The sequence below is a fragment of the Abrus precatorius genome, unplaced genomic scaffold, assembly GCF_003935025.1.
Source record: "Abrus precatorius isolate BTA unplaced genomic scaffold, Abrus_2018 Scaffold7, whole genome shotgun sequence".
NCBI classification, from domain to species: domain Eukaryota; kingdom Viridiplantae; phylum Streptophyta; class Magnoliopsida; order Fabales; family Fabaceae; genus Abrus; species Abrus precatorius.
The window spans coordinates 2,981,190-3,002,551 of NW_020874417.1; the positions used below are offsets into that span (position 1 = coordinate 2,981,190).

Here is a 21,362-nt window from a genome sequence, read left to right on the forward strand (position 1 = left end):
ACTAAATGAAAAGGAACTGTATTTGTTCAAGGACAAAAATAAAAATATATCATTTTTAATCGTAATTTGTTATAGCAGATAAAATAAAAATAAATATTAGGAGAGTTTTACTCCCTTAAATGGATCTACTTAGTTCAACACAAATTAAATAAAATTTCAATTTTAACTTTGATACTAATGGTCTTGTGGAGGAAAAATAAAATAAAACATAAATGTTTTCATATAACCCAGTATAATTGAATAAAGGACAAAACTTAATTATAGTATTATAGTTATTGCTTAGAATTGAAGTTCTACCTTGATAATTTGCATAATAGAGGAATTTTACTTACATACAAGAGAGATTCTCTGTAATCAATTCCTTTTGTTTGCGATTCCATTCATGATGTTGCCAAATGTTCTAATAAGAGTATGTGTTAACAACTTAACCTTTTTAGAAAATTTCGAGCAATAGTAATTATGGATTACGCACGAAAAAAATTATATTAGGAGTAACAAATTTTGCCCGATTGTGCAATATTCAGTTTTTTTTCTTTCATTTTTTTTTTTTTAAAGATTCTGTCAACGTAAAGCTCCTTTGTATACGATTTCAATATAGTAGGATATAAAAAATCTTCAATATCTTACGATGTCACAAAATCTTCATTACGGCACTCCGTAATTAGCTGAAAAGAACGGAGGAGCTTGCCCACGGCCCCCTTAATAACATAAACACAACAACTAAAAATTAACAACGTTGAGCAAATAACGTGAAATATTTCAGCGCAGCGGAGATTAGGACGTGTGAATCAATTCGGCCTTGATTTTCGAGTGGGGTACGACTGATCAGTGATCAACCTCAAAGAATAAACAGTTCAGACTTTGACCGAGAGTCATCAAGCTTAACAGAGCCCGCGATTCTGCAAAGTCAAAAGTAACAATAAAATCGTACGATTACTCGTGATAGTTGGTTTCATTAAGCACCAGACAATTGAAGGATCGGATCGGCTAACGGTGGCCTACCAAATTTCATCCATTGATTTGATTTTAAACGGTTGAGATTTTATTTAAGAAATTAACAATCAATCGTTTGATGATTTTATTTGCAATAAAGTTCATCTTCTTCATGCACCTAGCCACCATGACCGATGCCTTGGCTGGAAAATACCTCCACCAAACCATGAATGAGACCGGGAGGTGTTGGCGAAGGTGAGAGGTTGTCAGAGTGAAACACGCTAATACCCCTGAAGCGGCTGAGGGAGACAATGTTGGGAACGCTTGTTTGGGGTAGTCCGCGGTGAAGGGTGTGGCGGTGGGGGAGGGGGGAATTCAGTGGTGTCGGATCTGTGTTTGTGACTGAGAACAGCTGTGGCAGCGGTTCTTAGTTTCGGATGATGGTAGTTATATGGTTTTGCAGTGATGGTTGGGAAGTTGGTGGTCATCGGTTGCTGCTAGGTTCAATGGTTAGTTGTTCTACAGGAAATTAGAATGTAAGATAAAAAAATTGCAACTAAAAGACCAATTAAACATTCAAAATTGAAAATTGTCAATTGAAAATCAGCAGGTTTGGCCACTTAATGAGCCACCATGTCTAACTGAAAGACAAGTATTTCCATGTTATTTGCACAAAGAGAATTCAACCAGGAAAAAATAGAAAGGAATGGACCAGTATCTTGAATTGTGTGAACGAAGCCTAATATCAACTACGTGCTTCAACCCAAATGAACTACAATTTGGAAAGCACTAACTTATTGGATACGCTTTGATGAGCACCGTGGCTTCAATAAGAAGATTTCTCGCATCAATTCCCTTCTCGTCAATAAGTTTAACACAAAAAATAATGCTGTAACTAAACTGATTTTTAAATTTGAACAGAAGTAACCGCTCATTTGTAAGCCGCTTTCACTGCTTTATGAGCGGCATCATCCAAATCTTCAGCCGTTATTAATGCCATACCACTTTCCTGTTGAACCATTGATTATAATCAACATAATAAGCATTTTAAAATATTCTTGCTTCCTTTTCTAAACGACTGTATTAATAAATCCAACATTTACCTTCAAAATTCTTTTGCCTTGATCAACATTGGTGCCTTCGAGACGAACTATAACTGGGACTTTGAGTGCAACCTTGAAAATAGAAGTTCATGTTATTATAAGTTGTGTTCAATCCCTATTCTCTTTAATTCAAAAATTTAAATAAAAAAAAAACGAGGCTGAGAAGAAAAATATCTCACTCTTTATATCTAGATTTATTTCAAAAATTGCAACTATCAATTTACATCAACATCAAACACAAAAATTGGAATCTTATAAAACATCAAATATAAAGAATTTACATTCTCTTAGACTTCATTATAGAGGCATAACTTTACTAACCTGTTTTGCAGCATTCACTATGCCACTCGCTATAACGTCACACTTCATTATACCCCCAAAAATGTTGACCAAAATTGCCTTCACTTTGTCATCAGCAGTCAATATTTTAAATGCCTCAACGACCTGATTTACATATTCGTATTAAAACATTATAAAATGGAGATCATTTAAGGTAATATCTAGCAACAACTAATCAATTTTTTAAATATCATCATTTTGGAGTGAAGTTCACGTTAATTTCACCAGCAGATTACAAATTGATCTCATAAAGGAACATAACAGCAATCATCCTTGATCATAGTAGTGTAACTAAGACCAATACCATAAAGGAAGCAATCCTGACTTTAAAACATTACCTGGCCTTCAGAGGCATTCCCACCTACATCCAGAAAATTGGCAGGAGTACCCCCATGCAATTTAATAATATCCATTGTGGCCATTGCTAACCCTGCTCCATTCACCATGCAGCCAATTTCTCCATCTAACCCAATATAATTTAAATCTGCCTTTGCAGCAGCCACCTGTTTGAAGATAAAAGGAACAAATAATGTTACACACACTCGGTGAACAGAAAGAAGATCGAGGATTGGGCATAATAATCAGGCACAAATAGATCATGTGAAATATGTCATTGCCGTATAAAATCTAATAGTCACGCCATAATTATACCATAAACATAGGCTCTACACTCATGTCAAAGCATCGAAGTGCAATGAAAGAAATGTAAATAGAGCTAGGCTGAGGAGTGTATGTGGGATAGGCTGAACTGGGTTTACTGACATGAACTCATCCAATAGTGATCAGGCCAACTTTTGGACCCGGACCCAACCCAATTAATAACTGGGACAACCTAATTTTCAGATAAAACGTACAAATTTGAATATTATGCATATTGTATAATTAAGTCTATAAAATTTTAGAAGTACAAAACTAAAACAAAGTATATCAATATAAATATATTATCAAGTTATGTAAAAGGTAAAAATTTAAGTCAACCATTCATTTTAATTATTTAATACTGATTCTCAAAAATTCCTTTCAATATTGTGTGGCATTATACCATGTCGGGCTTACCTAAAATATGTCTTGATTCTAGCCCCAAAACCACACTGCACCTAATTTTTAGAACCCAAGACAATCCAATTAGCTCTGAGCTGGGTTGAACACCCCTGGGCTCAAGTGGCAAGGATGGAGTTGGTTTAGGGCATATATGTTCCATTAACATGTCGTGTAAAATGCAAAACAAAAAATAGTAAGTAAACCTCTCGAGGATCCTCTTGCGTTGTATCACGAAGAGCAAATATCTCTTTCTGGCGATACGCAGCATTATCATCAAAATTCAACTTAGCATCAGCAGCCACCAATTGGTTATCAGCTGTCTCCGCTATGGGATTGATCTGTTCAAGATAATCAACGGTCATCATCAACATTCTTCATAAAATAAACTCATAGAAAGTGCAGAATACTAAAAGTTGCATATGCTTACTTCCAAAAGAGTGCAGTCACAATCAACAAAAAGTTTATACAAATTCTTCACTTGTTCAATTGATTTATTTCTGTCAGCCACTTTGGGAGCCAAACCATCAACAACCTTTGCAGCATCTTCATCAGTAATTCCTTCAAAAACATCAACTGGTACCTACATGAAAGAAGGACTGTGTAAGGTGTATCTTGCAAAGAAAACTGCTCAGATGAAAAATTTAAACCACCAAAAGAAATGCCAAGAACAACAAACCTTTACAATCATGTCTGGAAATTTCTCTGCAAGGTCTTCAATGCTGGTTCCTCCCTTTCTACAAGCAATAATAAGCTGCAAAAGTAAAACCATAAAAAAGAAAGGAAAGGAATTGTAATAAGCTACATAACTGTTTGTTGCTTAAATTTAAAGAAACTAAAACAAGGGGAAGAGAGAGTCAAATATTAAACATGATATAGAAGTTATAAGAATTTAATTCAGCCAGAATATAAAGCAAATCAAAGATAACGTTGAAATAGGAGACTTACTGGTCCAGCACTCTTACGATCCAGTGTTATAGCAAAGTACATCTCATTCACAAGTGACAGTTTTTGGCACAAATAAACCTGTTTAAAATAGACAATTGGACATTAAACAATCAACCCCCTTTTGTAAATAATTCTACACAATGAAATTGAATGATACCCAAAATAAAACCAAGTAGCAGCTGTCATTGCGTTTCCAGTTTTAAAAAGTAGGAGAAACTATGAGCAATTACATAAAGTATTTGCAATATCCTATTCACAGGAAAATTACTTTCATTATCAATACAAGAAGAGCTTAGAATCCTATGGAACAAGTAGTTACCAAAAGTGGTTATATAAGTTTATTACTAGAATAAAATTGATAAAAATCCTTTGAAAGAAAGAATGTCCAGTTGACCAGTCCAAAACTCAATTCACACTGGTTCATCAATTCAACTGCCAGGCTACACCAATTCGTATGTTGAACTATATCCACATAAAACCAGGTCAGCTTGGTGACCACTTTAGCAGTCCAACCAGCAGGGTCAGCACAAAAGAAAAATTAAACTTTGAAGTAACAATTGGAAGCACCAATTTATCCCCAATACATATTACACAGAAGAAACAAGACCCATGGCCATGGGGAGTCAAAAAAGGAGGGCAAATTTTGCCATAAAGAAAACAAACAATAACCACTCAAGCATAATTTATCAGTGAAGGTTGTTGATATCATTACATTTCCTCACCAAAATTTCAATTTCTATAAATGAAAATTCAAGGCATATACGTGCACACTGAAGATGCTAGCACGTTTGCAAATATAATGATTGAATAATTTCAAACCTTGCTAACAATTTTTCCCTGAGGACCAGTCTGTTTGGTAACCAGTATCTGTCCAAGCATCTTCCCTGAAATAGTAACAAAGACAATAATAAGAAAAAATTAATAATAGCACTAAGCAAAAATATCACTGAAATTTAGATTATGGTGTAATATATCCTCTACGAATTCAAATTGAATAAATCATACACATGAGCATGACATATGTTAACAGAGTCTTGTATTGAAGGCCAAGGACATAAAATGAGAACAAGGAAACTTCCAATTTGACGAACAAAGGATGGGACATGCATTACCAGCAATGTCTTCAACTTGGTCAGTGTTAACAATGTGCACTCCTCCCTTAAGGCCACTTTTAAAAGTTCCCAGGCCACGTCCACCAGCTAAAATTTGACTCTTAACCACCAACTGCACAATAATCCCAGTTACACTACATGTCATAACAGGCAAAATTCTCCACACTAAGACATTTGATAATGCGAAAATTGCAGAACTAAGGTATCAATATTTTATAAAGGAGAACAATGAAAACACGTTGCGCGTTGCAATTTTAGAATTTACATCTTAATTTTTTGGGAGGATCAAGTAGGTTACCTCATTTTCACCAGGAAATACGTCCTTGATAGCCTTTTTGGCTTCTTCAACAGAGGAAACAGCTGCACCTCTCGGAACGTTGATTCCGTATTTGCTCATCAATTGAGCTCCCTGATTTCGTGGAAATTCAAGAGTCGTCATTAGCGACGGTGGATCAATCAATCAAAGAGCTTCAACAAATAAACATCGACGGTTTCACATATTATACATTCAACAAATTCCAGATAAAACATCCACAAAAATGACTTGTCATCATTTGAAGGAGACGCGAGGAATCTAAAATGAAAAGAACAGATTCCACGAAACTTGAAATTGATTTGTTAATGGTAATTAAATCGATAACGATGAACTGCGAAGAGAGAAAGAGAGAGAGAGACCTGATACTCGTGGATGTTGAGGCGGCGGAGCTGGTGGTGCTGCCATTTGCCGGCGACGGAGAGGGAGCGAGAGACGAGCTTGTTGAGCAATCCTCTCACCATTGTTGCCGTGGATTTCACGATCGGAGACTCAAACGAACAAAATGGATTCGATTCGGTTCGGTTATACAGTGAATGCCTCTGCCTCTACGCCCCTTCAACGTTCAAACACTGCGATGCCTATGCCACACGCCAAGACCAGACCCTAGGAATTTTCTATTTAAAAAAAAAAAAAGAAAAAAAAAATTTCAGAATGGTATAACCTTGAAATTTTACGTGACTAAATTAATAGTACATGATTATTTTTTAAAAAAAACTATAATAAAGTGTTTATATTTTTTTAATAAATGATTAGTAAATGTGGATTGAGATGAAAAAAGGCAATTTTTCAAATTCAAGCTTTGTAATAGAAAAATATAATTTTTAAAATTAAAACTCAAATGCAGAAGCGATTTTTAACTTTTTAATTACAAATAACTATTAATATAACAATCATTATTGAGTAATTTTAAATAAAATTTTACTGTTTTGTTAATAGTATTAATGGAAATGTCCGATTTGATATCATATTTTTATTTGCAATCTAAACAAGTGTAATTTACTAATTTAGAATTACACAGTGAAAACACAATACAAGAGTTATTCTTGAATTTGATCTTGATCAAAGCCAACGCCCGGGCAATTCAGGTGTTGAACAAAATAACTAGAACAGAACACCCACTAGGATTTACGAAGTTGCACAGCCAAAAAATTGCAGTGATAAGTTCTTCCTGTCAAATCTGATATTAACCTCCTTAAATATTAAAAAATGATAAGTTTTATTAGAAAAATATTTAACACACTTTATTTTTAAAAAATAAATTTTATTAATTTTAGACGTTTAAACTCAATTTTAGGAGTTAAAGTTAATAAAAACACATAAACTAATTACAGTAGAGGAGAAGTACATCGTTTTTCCTGAACAATAGACAAAAACAAAACGTTAAAAGCCTTATAAATTATCATTATTCATACATCCATGAAATTGCTGTCGTCTGAACCCAACTCATATACCATTGAGAGCATGCAAAGACACAGTAGAAGGGACATTATTATGAGAAAAGAAGAGTGACAATGACAATGGTGCATGGGGTGGTACCAAGTACCAACCAAACCATGTTTCTTAAATGCCTGAAATAAGTATCACATTGTCTCTCTGTAAATCGTTTCCCTATAAAAAATTTATAAAAAAAACGATTTTTGGGAAGTCTCTATGCCAGGTCTCTATCAATATGAATGTCTATATCTTTTGCATTAGAAGATATTAATGTCTATAAATTAGCAGCCTCTAACTAGAAAATTGAACGTATCATGGTAATAAAACGTTGTATCTTAAAGCACGAGGAAAGTACAATAACAGTATATGAATGAAAAAGGACCATTTCTAAGGAAGCAATCATTCTTTGCACCACACTAACTACGCTCAATTGCTTCCTCTGGTACCTTCAAATTCAAACAATTAACAGTTGCTCAGGGGCAGAAATTAACACTTACGGTGCTTACATCAACAAAAACTCGTTTGAATATTATAATGTATTTGAATCATCTCAGAGGGGGAAAAAGGCGCAGTCGATCAGTTCCTTAGTTTCATGAGAACGCATTTACTTCGGAATAATAACAAAACCATGACGAGAGAATGTGAATTTCAGTACAGCAGAAAATCAAAGAACTAAACGGGGGTTCAACATTAACTCTTCACAAACCATGTTTCTTAAAACCATGCGTTAATCTTGAACCTGGATATTTTACATTGTAACTCGTGAGACACGATTGAGAACGCTTTCATCTACCACAGATACTCTGTACCTACTATAAATATGTGGATATTTATTATAAAAAAATTTAAAAATAACTTATATAAAAGTTATATTAAATAAAAATACTTAAATTATAAAATAATAAAATATTTTGTTACAATGATATAAATATAATATTAATTTAGAATCCTATTAAAATTACCATAAAATAATAACATGAAGAATATAATTTATTAAGTATATAAAGGATATTTTAACACCGTTGTACACATGCTTTTAAATGTATTAAATATCAAGAGTTTTGTGATTCATATAAAAATATTTATTATATATATATGTAAAAAAAGGCAAGATCTTTCCACATTGTATAAGTTTAAAAAAAATTATATTTAATTTAAGTTTTTTATTTAACTTATATCTAATGATTTATAATTTATTACTTTATTAGTAGTTAAGTGTAAGTTAAATATAAAAATTTATATACTTACATGAATGTAAGAAGATCATTTTTATATATAAATATTTTAATAATTTTATAGTTGTCATTATTAGTGTTTTTATTCATCCCATTAACAAGCAAGTAAAAAAAAATCTATTAATTAAACATGTAAATATTCACATGTACTATTTGTGATAAATTTTTATAAATATTTTTATATGAAAATTGTTAATAACACATATTTTGTTGTTCAATAAAATTTATTAAAAAATATAAATATAAACAAAATTTAAAATTAAGAGTTAAAAAAATAAGAATCGTCTAATTTTTAAAATTTCAAGTTTATTATAAAGTCCATTGTTCGTTTTGTTATTCCTAAGTCTAATCTTCTTTCGGTTCTAACTTCTACTAGTCATTTCCTATTTCCTATCTATGTTCCACGGAGACTGCCCAACGACCAAAAGAGAGAAAAAAAAGTCTTTAGGATACGTTTGAACGAAGACTTCCAATTAAAAAGTCTTCAAGACAAATTAATGCATTTAAAAATATTTATAAATTAGATAATATTAAAAAATTACATACAGCGTTTTATTGATTCTTTATTAAAAAAAGTCTTTTTAGGACATTTTATTAAAACACTAGTTAAAAATAAAATAAATAATCTTTACAATGAAAAAATATATTACTATATTTTTAATAATAAATACATTTTAATTTTTCATTTTAAATTCTAAGATATTTATTTCATTTACTTTAAAAGGTTACTAAACAACTCCGGCGACAAAAGAATAGAGAGATAGGCATGAAACTGAATAAAATTTTGCATTTCGTCACATGGCAATTTTAAGCTATTCATTGCATTAAACATTGCAAAATAATGGTCAATCACAAGGCTAAAACTTATAAAATTACACTATAAAATCAAGCATTTGATTATCCTCTTTCGGCCACATTTATCCATGTTTTATTGAAAGATAATTTTAAGTTATTCAAAAATTAAATAAAAAATACTTTGTAAAATATTATTTTTAAAGTATATAAAAATAAACAATTTTTTATGTATAAAATTTGCATAACAATTCTTCATTCAATCATTCTCATTTTTAAAAAAAATCAAATACAAAAATATTTTCTTAAAATAGATCCTATATGTTTTTTTTCTTTTAAAAAATTATATTCAAATTGAGCCATATTTTGATGTTTTCTCTTATTTTAGAACAAATATTTATGCATGTATATATAGTTCTTACAATAATGACTGTATATTATTTGTGAAAAAAAAAGTGATAGCGAGAAACACGTTGAATAAGTTAAACGTTAAAATTATGTAAAAAGAAAAAAGTTGTCTACTTACTCTTCTATCTAGCTATTTCCTTAATTTTCTTATTTGAAATCTTATTAATTTATAAATACTAACAATTTTTTGTACACAGCATAAACATTATTAAATTAAATTTTTAAAAAATAATTTAAAATATATTATAAAATTATTTTTAATTTAACATATTTTATAAATTTTAAAAATATAATTAGTAATAATTATACCAAATAAAATTTAAATTAATATTAAATTAAAATAAGTATATGATGTAAAAAAATCAATTATTATAATAAAAATTTAATTCGTAACATTTAAGAATATTTTAAAAAACATTATATTTAAAAAAATTAAATAATTTCGTTTAAAATTTAAGATTAACAAATCATACATAAACATCCATTATTAAAGTATTTTTATTAACAATGTCATGTAATATTTTAAATTTTAAATTTTTTAATAAAAATATTACTTAAAAATGATATATTATATGATCATACCTAAATCAACTAAAAATATATATATTTGCTGGTGGTCAAGGAATTGTTTCCGCATGAGCACTAAAGTCGGCGGGCCAAAACGACCGTCTTCTAATATTCAAATAATCATTACGTCAGAACTTAATTAACTTTTCTTTTCCGATGTTGAACTTACTATCTTATTATATTTTTTAAGATTAATATTTGTGATTATTTTAATATCTTAAACTTTAAAAAATATTATATTTTTTAAAATAAATTACTGTTTGTTAATGTAAGATTAATAATTATTATTATTTTATTTATGAGAGAGTATTTTATACTTCTCAGTATAAATTACCAATTAAAACTGGATTTACACTCTTTTATGTATAATTTTATGTATAATTAATTTACAAAATTAATTATTAAAATACTCTTATTCAAGATAATTATTAAAAATATTTTTATGTAAAAACGAGAACTCACTTAAAATAGATGAATTTGGATTTAAGGAACTTGTTAATATTAATCCATTCCTCAGCATCTATAAACATATATTTCTTACGATTTAAAATATAAATTAAAATATAATATTATAAAACATAAGTAAAATGTATTTAATTTTATATTATTTAGTAAAAATATTTATAAGATTTCATTTATTCAGTTTAAATTTTATTTTAAATGGTGTTTTTATTTGTAGTATATGACATCAACAAATTTATATAATTTTTAAAATAAATATAACTACTTGAACCAAGTTTTCAGATTTTTTTTTTTTAAGATTGACATCTAACCTAAAAATTTTAACCATCAACTAATTTCATTTAATGTTAATAAAAAATCAGATTATTATTTAGTAAATTATTTTCTTATGAAGTATATATCACGAAGAATATATTGGAAAATGACGTTTAATTTTTAGATAAAATTAAAAACATTTAATAAATTTAATTAATTTTTCAATAAATGTTATTTAGTGATTTTTTACTTAATATTACATTGGAAATAAGATATTAATATTAACCTTCATTGTTTAATTTAAATTGCCACATTGATTTAAGTTTAAAATATTTAAAATATGAAAACATATTTGGTCAATGCGTGGTTAAAAAACTTAAGACAAATATTTTTTTAAAGCTTATTATATATAGAGCACCACATGACATATAATTTGGGAATATTTTTATAATTATATTTATAAAAATTATTATTATTATTATTTGTCTAAACTATAAGAAATAAATAATTTTTAAAAAAAATAGTTGCAAAAAATGTATACATCCATCTGCTCTGAGATTTGTGTTATCAATGTAGTCATCCTAACCCACCTAAGTGGACACTGTTGTTCATTTAAAACATAAAACGTCAACCAATACTACAGATATTTTTAAAATAAAATATAAAAACATTATGTATATTTAATTTTTATAGGTCTCAATGAATTAAAAATTTATTTGTTATAAATAAGACTAGATACAGTAACATATAAAATACTTAAATAAATAATAAAATTAAATTTTTGTTTCATTTCTTTAGATAATATTTTTTAAAATATAATAAAAACTTGACAACAAGTCAAATTTTTAAAATGAAAATTGTAACATATTTTCTTGTGTTAAAATAATTTTATCATGTAAACATATACATACATAGAAATATGACAAAATACAAATTTATATTCAACTAATTTGTTAATTAATGTTACGCTTCAACTAATTTTGTTCAGTCTATTTTTTTAATCCTTTGTTTGTGAATTTCGTAACCATTGACGATGTGGATGCTAAGAATGCTCTGAGATATTCAAAATAAAAAAGTGTAAAGAAAAATAACAAATTAACTATTAAACGATTATGATTTTAAAACAACATTTTTTTTTGGTGATGCTATTTAAAAATATATATAATAAATTTTTTAATTAACTACGATAATCATTATTTAAATTGTATAGTCAATATTTTATACGTGGAGATGATGTTATTTTTTGGCATGATATATAAACAATAAAATATAAGAGTTGAATGAAAATATTAAATAAAACTATGATATACTTTTATTTAATATTTTAATATATATTATAATAATAAAGTTTATATATATCATCAAATATGTGATTGACTAGTAAGATTATTTTAACTTTTTTTTTTGCAAAAATATATACTTTTATTAAAATTATAAAGTAATTATTGTTTAGAAATAAATTTATTAAAATTGTTGTTATTATTTGAACCGGAAGGAATAAATTTTTTATTTTTAATTAGTTATAATTGAAGATAAAACATAATTAGTGTTTTCTTGATTTTATAAAAAAAACAGTAGATTAAAAATGTAACAAATAAAAAATAGAGTAAACATCTAAAATAAGATGGAATATAAATAATAAACTCTTTAATATATTTATATTAACACATACTTTATTTAGTTAAATTTTATAAAAAAATAAAAAATACAAGTAAAACTCTTTAATAAAAAATATAATTCACATGGTTTTATAATTCTCAATCATTTTAAATAAAAATAATAAATATAAAAAAAATGTTAAAAATATATTATTAATTTTTCTAAAAATAAATAAATTTTAATTTAGCTATTAAATTGCTATTGCCTAAAAGTTCTGACAAGACAAAAATCACTTATATTGAGAGGAATAATCTTGAAAGACAGGTGTTTATCCGCCAATTCAACTACACATAAAATTGAAAAAAAAACAATTTAAAAATTAAATTTGAAATAACTATAAGCTAAGAAAATTAAAAATTATAAAAATAAAAAAATAAATTTTATATTCTATTAAAAAATTATTTAAACATATATAATTAACATTTTATTCATACTTTTAAGATTACATGTTAATAAAAAAATATTTAACTATTTTATATTTAAATTTATATCATAATATGTTTTAGGAATATATTTCATTATTTTCATTATTATGTAAGTATATATTTTAGAATAATTTAAAATTATCTTACATATAATTTTTTATATAAATTTTATATTGTATATAAGAAAGTGTAAAAATAGTAAAATAATTTATTTTTATTTTTAAATAATTTACAAAAATAAAATTATCTAATAAAATCCAAATTACTTTTTGAATTATACTTTATTTTTAAAGCCAATCCCAATCAAATTATATTACAACCTCCGGTCAAATTAGATAATATTTTATCCAAGAAATTAGGAAAGAGGTTTATAGTTAAAGGTGAGAAGACATTAGGCAGTTCGTTAACAGTCCATGGTCTATTATTTATTAAGCATAACCCTACTTAGACCCATTTATTAAATAAATTAAGTTAATGTTTTTTGAATTCAGATAAAGTCTGATTTAACCTTGTTACTTGCTGGTAAATGTTCTACATGTTAAAAAATTAAAGGTTGAAATTTTTAAACAAATTTATAACTTAGGAAATATTTTATTAGATCATATTATTAAAAGTATTTTAATTAATTTTAAAATCTATTCACTTTTATGAAAATTAAATTTAGACTCATTAGTGATATAATAAAATAGGCTGGTAGTTTGCATGAAATGTTAGATCTAAACTCAGATGATATTATTATATTTGGAAAAATAATTTTGATCCATTAATAGCATAAAACTCATTTATGCTAGTTTATAATTACACAATACCTAATTAATAAAAAAGTTGACCATTCTTCCATCACTGGAAATTTAAATTATATATAAAAAAATTAATCGAACCACCAACATATAACTTAATGTTTAGACATTAAGATTACTTCAGAAAAATATAATATTTAAAACAATATTACACATGAAATTATCGTTGAAAAAAACACAAAATCAAATGGGTTTAAATCAAGAATTAAAAGCCTAATCTAGATTTGATGGCTAAACATGAAAACGGGCTAATGCTGAGCAAATGCAATCTGAATTGGCATTGTGATAAGCGGAAAAGAATTGAGGGTGGTTTGGTTACAAAATAAAAAGAAGGGGTAATTGAGTCATTTAGGTCACAGGATGGCATTTACGTAATAATCGTGACTTCAGAAGGGTGATTATGCAGAACGCCCACTATAAATATGGAGGCCCTTGACGCGCAGCGCATTCTCTTCTTCTCAAATTTTTCTCTTTCCATCTCTCTGTTTCCCCTATCTCTCTCTCTCTCTCTCAATTCTTTCTCTCTCTATCTGATCTTATTGGGTTTTTTTTTTTAAATCTTCGAAAATTGCCAGATTCCGGCCACATCTTCTCTCTCCTCTCTTTTATCTCTAATCACATCCTCTTCACCCTAAGGAGGCCCACTGTTATGTGAATTTACCTTTTTGCGCTTTGATTTTCTGAATTTACCTTTTTACCCTTGTCAGTTTTTTTTCCCCACCCGAGGCCCATTCCGCAAAGATAAGAAGATAATTACCGTTGGTTTTTTAGCGAAACATTTGATTTGTTGTAAGTTTTATTTTGGAGTGGTTTGGTAGTGACGTGGCATGCGGATAGAGAGCCATGAATACCAAAACGATGCGTCTCCCCCCTCGTCGTGTGCTGACACCTAGTGGCACTACCAATAAGAGAAAAGAGAGAGATGACCCGTTTGATAGGCCCAAGCCCATACCCGCAACCCCCACGAAATTACTCAAGCCGGATAAGCCGATCCCGAGGCCCGGCTCCGAGCCGATCACCGGCACAAGCAACAGCAAAGGCTCCGACTCGAAGCTGTCAAATCAGCTGCTAGCGGGCTACCTGGCCCACGAGTATCTTACCAAGGGGACCCTACTGGGCCAGCCGTGGGGCCCGGCCCGAGCAGAGGGTGGCTCCAGAGGGAAGTCGACGGAGGAAGGCGGCGGCGAGGACGGAGAAGCGGAGGCGGCGCCACCGTGCCGGAGAACGGAGGAGGAGCTGGAAAGGTACACGGAAGTGGCGGGCTTGTTGAATGGTGGTGGGGCCCACCTCCCCGGCGTTGTGAACCCCACCCAGCTCTCCCGTTTCTTACACTTGTGATCTGACAGACAAATTGGGAGAGTCCTTGGTGACACGTGGGACCATCCCATTCGCTCTCCCTCGTTTTGTTCCTCTGGAGACAAAACGAACCCGGGGAGAGAAATTTCTCCTCCTTCCATCTTTTTCATTTTTCTTTTTGATTTTGAGGCAGAAGGGAAATTTTCTGATGCATGCAACTTGTATGTCATCCCTCATGATGTATCCATTCACATGCAAAATACATGCTTTTCGCTTCGACAAGTTTTAATCCCTTTTCATTTTATTTGTTTTTCTCTCTGTTTTAATACTCTATTCTGAACAAATCTACTTGTTTATCTTGCTGCCTTTTTGTTCATTTCTGCTCGTACGTGTGCCTTTTATCCCTCATTTTGATTAGATTATTGTTATCACAAGTGGAGTTAATTAGACTCTGCGTGCTGCATTTTTAATGTCTAAATAAATTATTATCAATAATCAAAGTTTGTGTCTTTGTGTCATTTAATTGCGAAATAACATGTGAATTGATACAGGGCATGAATATGATTGTCATTTGAGGTGAATTGTGTTATTGTTGAATGAGTGAAGTGTGTGATTTATCCTTGTGTAAGCAGAATCTGATGCGAGAATTGTGAGGGCATATGTGACACGCGTTTTATTTCCCTTTTATAAAATGGTTTGAGGAGGCATAATATAAAAGACTTGTTATAATAGTCGTCAATTTTAGTTGGGTAAAGTTTAATGTAAGGTTTGCTATCCAATGATTCTTTGTTAAAGTGCTGGCTTTGCTGCATCGGGAATTTCAAAGCTTCAAATCTTTCTCTCATAGATAGGGGCTTGGAAATTGGAAAGGCTCTTGTCTAATTCCTAGTGCTTACATGTGTCTTGCTGATTCAACTGTTGTGCCACTCATCATGGTAACAAAACAATGCCTAATGTTTAGGGTATGAATTCAAAGTTTAGTTTTTATATTTCAATTAATTAAAATTTACTTTAGATGTGAATTTTAAAACAAGGAATCTAAGTATTTATAAGTGATCAAATTTTATTCAAAGTATAGGTATATAATATATTAAAAATATAATAAATACTTTATTTTTATAAAAAATCATTTTTATATGTTTAAAGAAAAAAGTAAGAGCATTGATTAATAAATCAAAAGAGGAATTTTTTTATTAAAATGTTATTAATGCATATTTATTGTCATTTTAATGTAATTTTTAATTCAAAACTTTGTTTTTAGCCTTTTAACTAGTAATTTTAGGATTAATTAGTGAGACTAGGTATAAATTTAGGTTTAAAAATGTTATTAACAAAATTATTAAAATAATTATCATCAAAATTATCGATTTTTAATTTTATGATCATAATTTGTAATGGAATTATTGTAAACAAATTTTGGAGTATGTTTCAATTAAATTCATTGAATGAATAATTAAAGGTAAAATATTTATATTTAAAAATATTAACAGTACATTTTATCATAATTTTCAATATACTATTAGTTAATTTTCTAATAAAAGGTTTATTAATTAACCGCATATTCTTGTTAATAGGTGTCTATTAAAGATTATTTAAAAAAACGATTACTATTACTGACACACATATATATATATATATTACTTTCTAATCCAATATAGTAGAGGAAAGGAGGAAAAAAAGTGCATGCATAAGAAGACACAAAATAGTAGAGTATTAAATGAAAAAAAGGTTTTAAAAAAAATAAAAAACAGCTTATGAGTTATTAGTTAATTTTCTAATACAAGGTTTATTAATTAACCGCATACTCATGTTAGTAGGTGTCTATTAAAGATGATTTTAAAAAAACGATTACTATTACTGATATACTTTTTCCATATATTTTTTTTAGTAAAAATTCAATTTATTAATTTAATTAACCGCATATTCTTAAAAAACAAATGTTAATTAGTGTCTATTAGAGATGATTAAAAGAAAATTATTATTACTATTTACTAGTATACTTCTTCGATATTTTTAGTTTATTTTTACCTGGTGAATTTTATTGGGTAAAACATACTTTTAAAATTAATTGTATTATGGTCATACAAATTTATTATATATTACATGATTTGTCTATTTTGTCTTCAATCTATTAGTTGTTGTTTTTAAGAAGAGAAAACTAAATAATATTTTTTTTAATAATTTTGAATAATGCAACGATAACTTTGATTTAAGCGAGTCCATTTCCTTAAGAAACTAAATTTGGATAAAGAAAAATAATTTATTTGGATTTAGCAATAACTTGATAAGAAAATAAAGAGTTAAATAGTGATAGGTAAGTAAACAAAAATTGTTAAAAGAAAAAGGAAAAAACTTATAGTGATGGATGAAGTCCACAAATCAATTTGATATGAACTGATAATATAAAAAAAACAAAAACACGTGGCTTTCTATCAGAGAGAGTAGATCAAGTGAACGTCACACCATTTAGAGTTATGACTCTAATTTCTTTAATCGAAATTGATAATTGCAATATGTTACATGACGAAGTAAGGTACAAATTAATAATATTTCAACTAGCTTGTTGAAATAATAAAATAATGACTTAACGGAATCAACAATGGTCTAATCTTTGAAGTCAACTTCATTAAAAACTTTCATATTTTTATTAAGTTTTTAACAATAATTTAAACATTAATATATAAGAAAATCAAAATAAATTAATTTATTTTATCATGGATAACTGTAGAATATGTATCTTTTTCAATGATTGGTTATACATAAATAATTAATGTGAATGTTATTTTCATTACAACTTTTACAAATTTATAATCTAAATTTTATAATATATAATTTGGAATAAAAATTAAGAGGTAGAGATGATAATGAGTAGGATATTGAAGTACATGTTTCCCTATTTTATGAGTAAGAACCTTGATTCTCATTTTCATACTTGCTAGAAATATAAACTTTATTATGTGTACTTGTTGTTACTTGTAGTTTATTAACTGAATATAATTTAAAATAAACTACGAACTAATAATTATAAACAAAGTTTAAATAATAAAAAAAATTAATATAAAGTCAAGTAAAATATCAAATTATAATATAAGATATGTATAAAATTGTAATAAAACTATTTATCTAAAATTTTATCTTTGTTATATAGATGGTTGTGATGTGTCTGTTTATATAGATGTATTTTTTATATATTAATGTAGGTAAAGGGATATAACTACTATAATGTTTATAACCTTGTAGGTAACTATCAAATTTAATATGTAATTATTCATAATCGAACTCAAACTTATTTTTGGGGTATCTAACGAGTATAAGGCTCATTTTTATTCCTATTAGTGCCTTTCTTTATTGCATAATGTTAAATTAAAATAATTTTATTTAAAAATATTTATTATATGACTTCTTAAATTTAATATAAAATGACAATAAAATTTTATCCCATTAAATAAAGACCAACTACATGAATCATACAGTATCATTAAATTTAATTAGAATTTAAATATTTAAATATATTATTTTCTCTTAACAAGTATTACACCAATCTCTCATTGTTATTAATCATTTTGTTACCTAATGTTTTCATGTATTTAGACAACCATGTTATCATTTTTATTTTTAATACTTTAATATTTTCCTCTTTTAGTCCTTTTAAAGTTCAACATCTACCATCATAAAGAATAGTTAATTATATTACAATATGATAACTATATTTTATTTTTTTTACTTTGATAGTTATTTTATTGCTACAAATATTTTTTTATGTATTTTTTATTTTAACTACTCATATTATGTGTATCACATATTTATTATTTTTTACCATGAAATAAAATAAATTTCAAATACTTAAATTTAAAAAATTGTAGCATTATATTGTCTTCAACTTATACTTTTTTTAATTATTTTTGTTAGATTTTTTACTAAATTTGTAATAGATGTAATCTATCTCACTCCTACTCAATTAAAAATTCTTTAATTTTAAACCTCAAGTTTGAAGTTAGTATTTTTATTTAACTGCTTGACCAAAATTATGTCAAGTGTATAAAATATGAATTTAGAGATAATCTTTTTAAATACTTAGTAAACGCATCCAATACTCAGGTAAATAAGAAAGTATTCAAAACTAAATATTAATGCAAATGTATCATAGTGAGATAGCTCTTATTCACATTTCTTAGAATTTTTATACTTAGAGTTATTTCACTATATTTTGTGTAATCTATATATATAAGAGATAGAAGCATTTTTTTTCCAGAATTTTCTATATTTTTCATGACACACAGTTATATATCTTTTAAGTCAATAAAAAAATAATTATTTTAAATATAATTTAAAAAAATAATATATATTAAAATATGATATTTAAAAAATATAAAATAAAAAATCGTCAATAGTGCGAGTGTAAAGTTTCAAAAGTAAAATAACAAAAAGATATAAAGTGCAAAAAAAATGTTAATGATGATTTATTAAAAATAATATATTAAAAATTATAAAAAGTTAAAAATTCATCAATAACGATTTTGTTAATTATTGAAAATTGTAAATAAACATAAGAAAAAAGAGTAATATTTTAAAAATATTTAAGTTCAATAATATTAAATAAAAAATAAATATTATGGAAAATAATGAATTGACACCTATTAAACGAGTATAAATTGGGTAAAATAATATACAAATACAATATAAAAATATAATTAATGAAGAGCTTAGGGTGTAGAGTGTGGCGTGACCCAATGGTGTCTCCCAGCCGCCTCACCCCGTCAACTCTCCCTCACTTTATTCCGTATACCATTTATTATTTAATATCACTCACACGTGTGAGACACCAATAATACATTTGCAAATCCATTTTTTTAATATATCTCATAGATTTTGTTCAAAATCATAATTAATATTAGATATCATAATTTTAAATAATAATAATAATAATTTTTTATTTTGTATCCAAAGACACTAAAAAAATAATGTATATGCATGAGAATGTGCTTATATAAGGTTCTATAAAATTGGTTTTAGTATTTTAATAATGGCATCTAACATGTCATCAATTGGAGTCTTTTCAACCTTTCTCCACCACATTCCAATCTTCTATCTACTCTCAACTTTTTGGTAATGCATCCATGTTACGTAACATTTAATTATCAATTCAATTTATTGAAAAATTATCATTTAATAAATAAATAGAAGAGTTAGTTATTTATATTAAAAAATATAAATATTCTTTAATTTTTAAGATATTAAATGAATCAAAATAATAAATTTAAATAATATATATAATAAAATATCCTTCAGCTCAAAAGTCAAAACCTAAACTTGTAGAAGCTATTCCTTTCCTTGTTTGTGTTCTCAACCGTACATATACTAACAGTAACTTTCACTTTGCATAAATGTGATATGATGATAAACTTTCAAGGCAATTAAGTACAATTTTGACTGTGTTTAAATTTTAATTAGTCTATATAATTACATAAAGTTGAGTTTATCAGATGGACAAAGGAAAGAGATGATTAATTAGCTGAGATTGAATATATGATCTGTAGATAAATAATAAAGTTAAATATTAATATAATTGTAGGTCCCTTGTTCCTTGTAGTAGATAACTTGTCATTTTCTAACTTAAGTGAATTAATTAAAGATTCTGATAATCTCGTTTACTTAATTATCTTTGTGGATATTCACAGTTCAGTTTGTTTTATTTTTCATTCAAAAAAGTCATTAAATTTTACATAACAATTTGAATATAAGTTAAAAATTGAATCAAATCAAATTATAAAATATTAGTTGAGTTTTTAGTCTTCATTTATTATTAAATTATTTTATTTATTATATGACTCTTAATTTGTTTTTAAATTAAAAACAAGTAGTATCTCAAAAATTAAAATGAGTTTATTGAAAAAAAATTAAAAATGATAAAATATATATATATATATATATATATATATTACAAAAAACTAAAAATTTAAAGCAAATAAAGGTGATGCATGTTTATACAATGTTGTAATAAAATTATTTTCTAAATTAAAAAAAAAGTTGTGCATTCCAACTAGAAAAATTATTCAATGCAAGATAGAGAAGACACTTTTTAATGCAAGATCATAGTTATACTCATATTTTCTTGCAAGTAAAGTCACGATTATTTATTACTCACCCTATTTCGTTTACATACCTTATTTGCTTTCTTTTATGTTAATATCTATAGTTAGTGTTATTTATGAATTATTTGAGTTTGATAAAATAAAAAAC

The 21,362-nt window shown here is 27.2% G+C and overlaps 2 protein-coding genes across 3 annotated transcripts; one reads left to right on the plus strand and one right to left on the minus strand.

Moving 5' to 3' along the window:
- Positions 1 to 1,437: 1,437 nt before the first annotated feature.
- LOC113872350 (succinate--CoA ligase [ADP-forming] subunit beta, mitochondrial) lies at positions 1,438 to 6,421 on the minus strand. 2 transcript variants are annotated; one of them, XM_027509846.1, is made up of 12 exons: positions 6,149 to 6,268; positions 5,772 to 5,941; positions 5,474 to 5,585; positions 5,181 to 5,245; positions 4,362 to 4,439; positions 4,093 to 4,167; positions 3,844 to 3,996; positions 3,620 to 3,754; positions 2,714 to 2,878; positions 2,358 to 2,480; positions 2,037 to 2,108; positions 1,438 to 1,942 (listed from the first exon to the last, which is right to left on the minus strand). In XM_027509846.1, the coding sequence occupies exons 2-12, from the start codon at positions 5,910 to 5,912 to the stop codon at positions 1,865 to 1,867; spliced, it is 1,197 nt and encodes a 398-aa protein (XP_027365647.1). In that variant the 5' UTR covers positions 5,913 to 5,941; positions 6,149 to 6,268; the 3' UTR covers positions 1,438 to 1,864. The 2 variants fall into 2 exon arrangements, with proteins under 2 accessions (XP_027365647.1, XP_027365645.1); XM_027509844.1 differs by having other exon boundaries at positions 1,440 to 1,942; positions 5,772 to 5,882; positions 6,149 to 6,421.
- A 7,857-nt stretch (positions 6,422 to 14,278) lies between these two features.
- Positions 14,279 to 15,418, plus strand: LOC113873431. Its single transcript, XM_027511537.1, has one exon. The coding sequence runs from the start codon at positions 14,670 to 14,672 to the stop codon at positions 15,162 to 15,164; it is 495 nt and encodes a 164-aa protein (XP_027367338.1). The 5' UTR covers positions 14,279 to 14,669; the 3' UTR covers positions 15,165 to 15,418.
- The last annotated feature ends 5,944 nt before the right edge of the window (positions 15,419 to 21,362 follow it).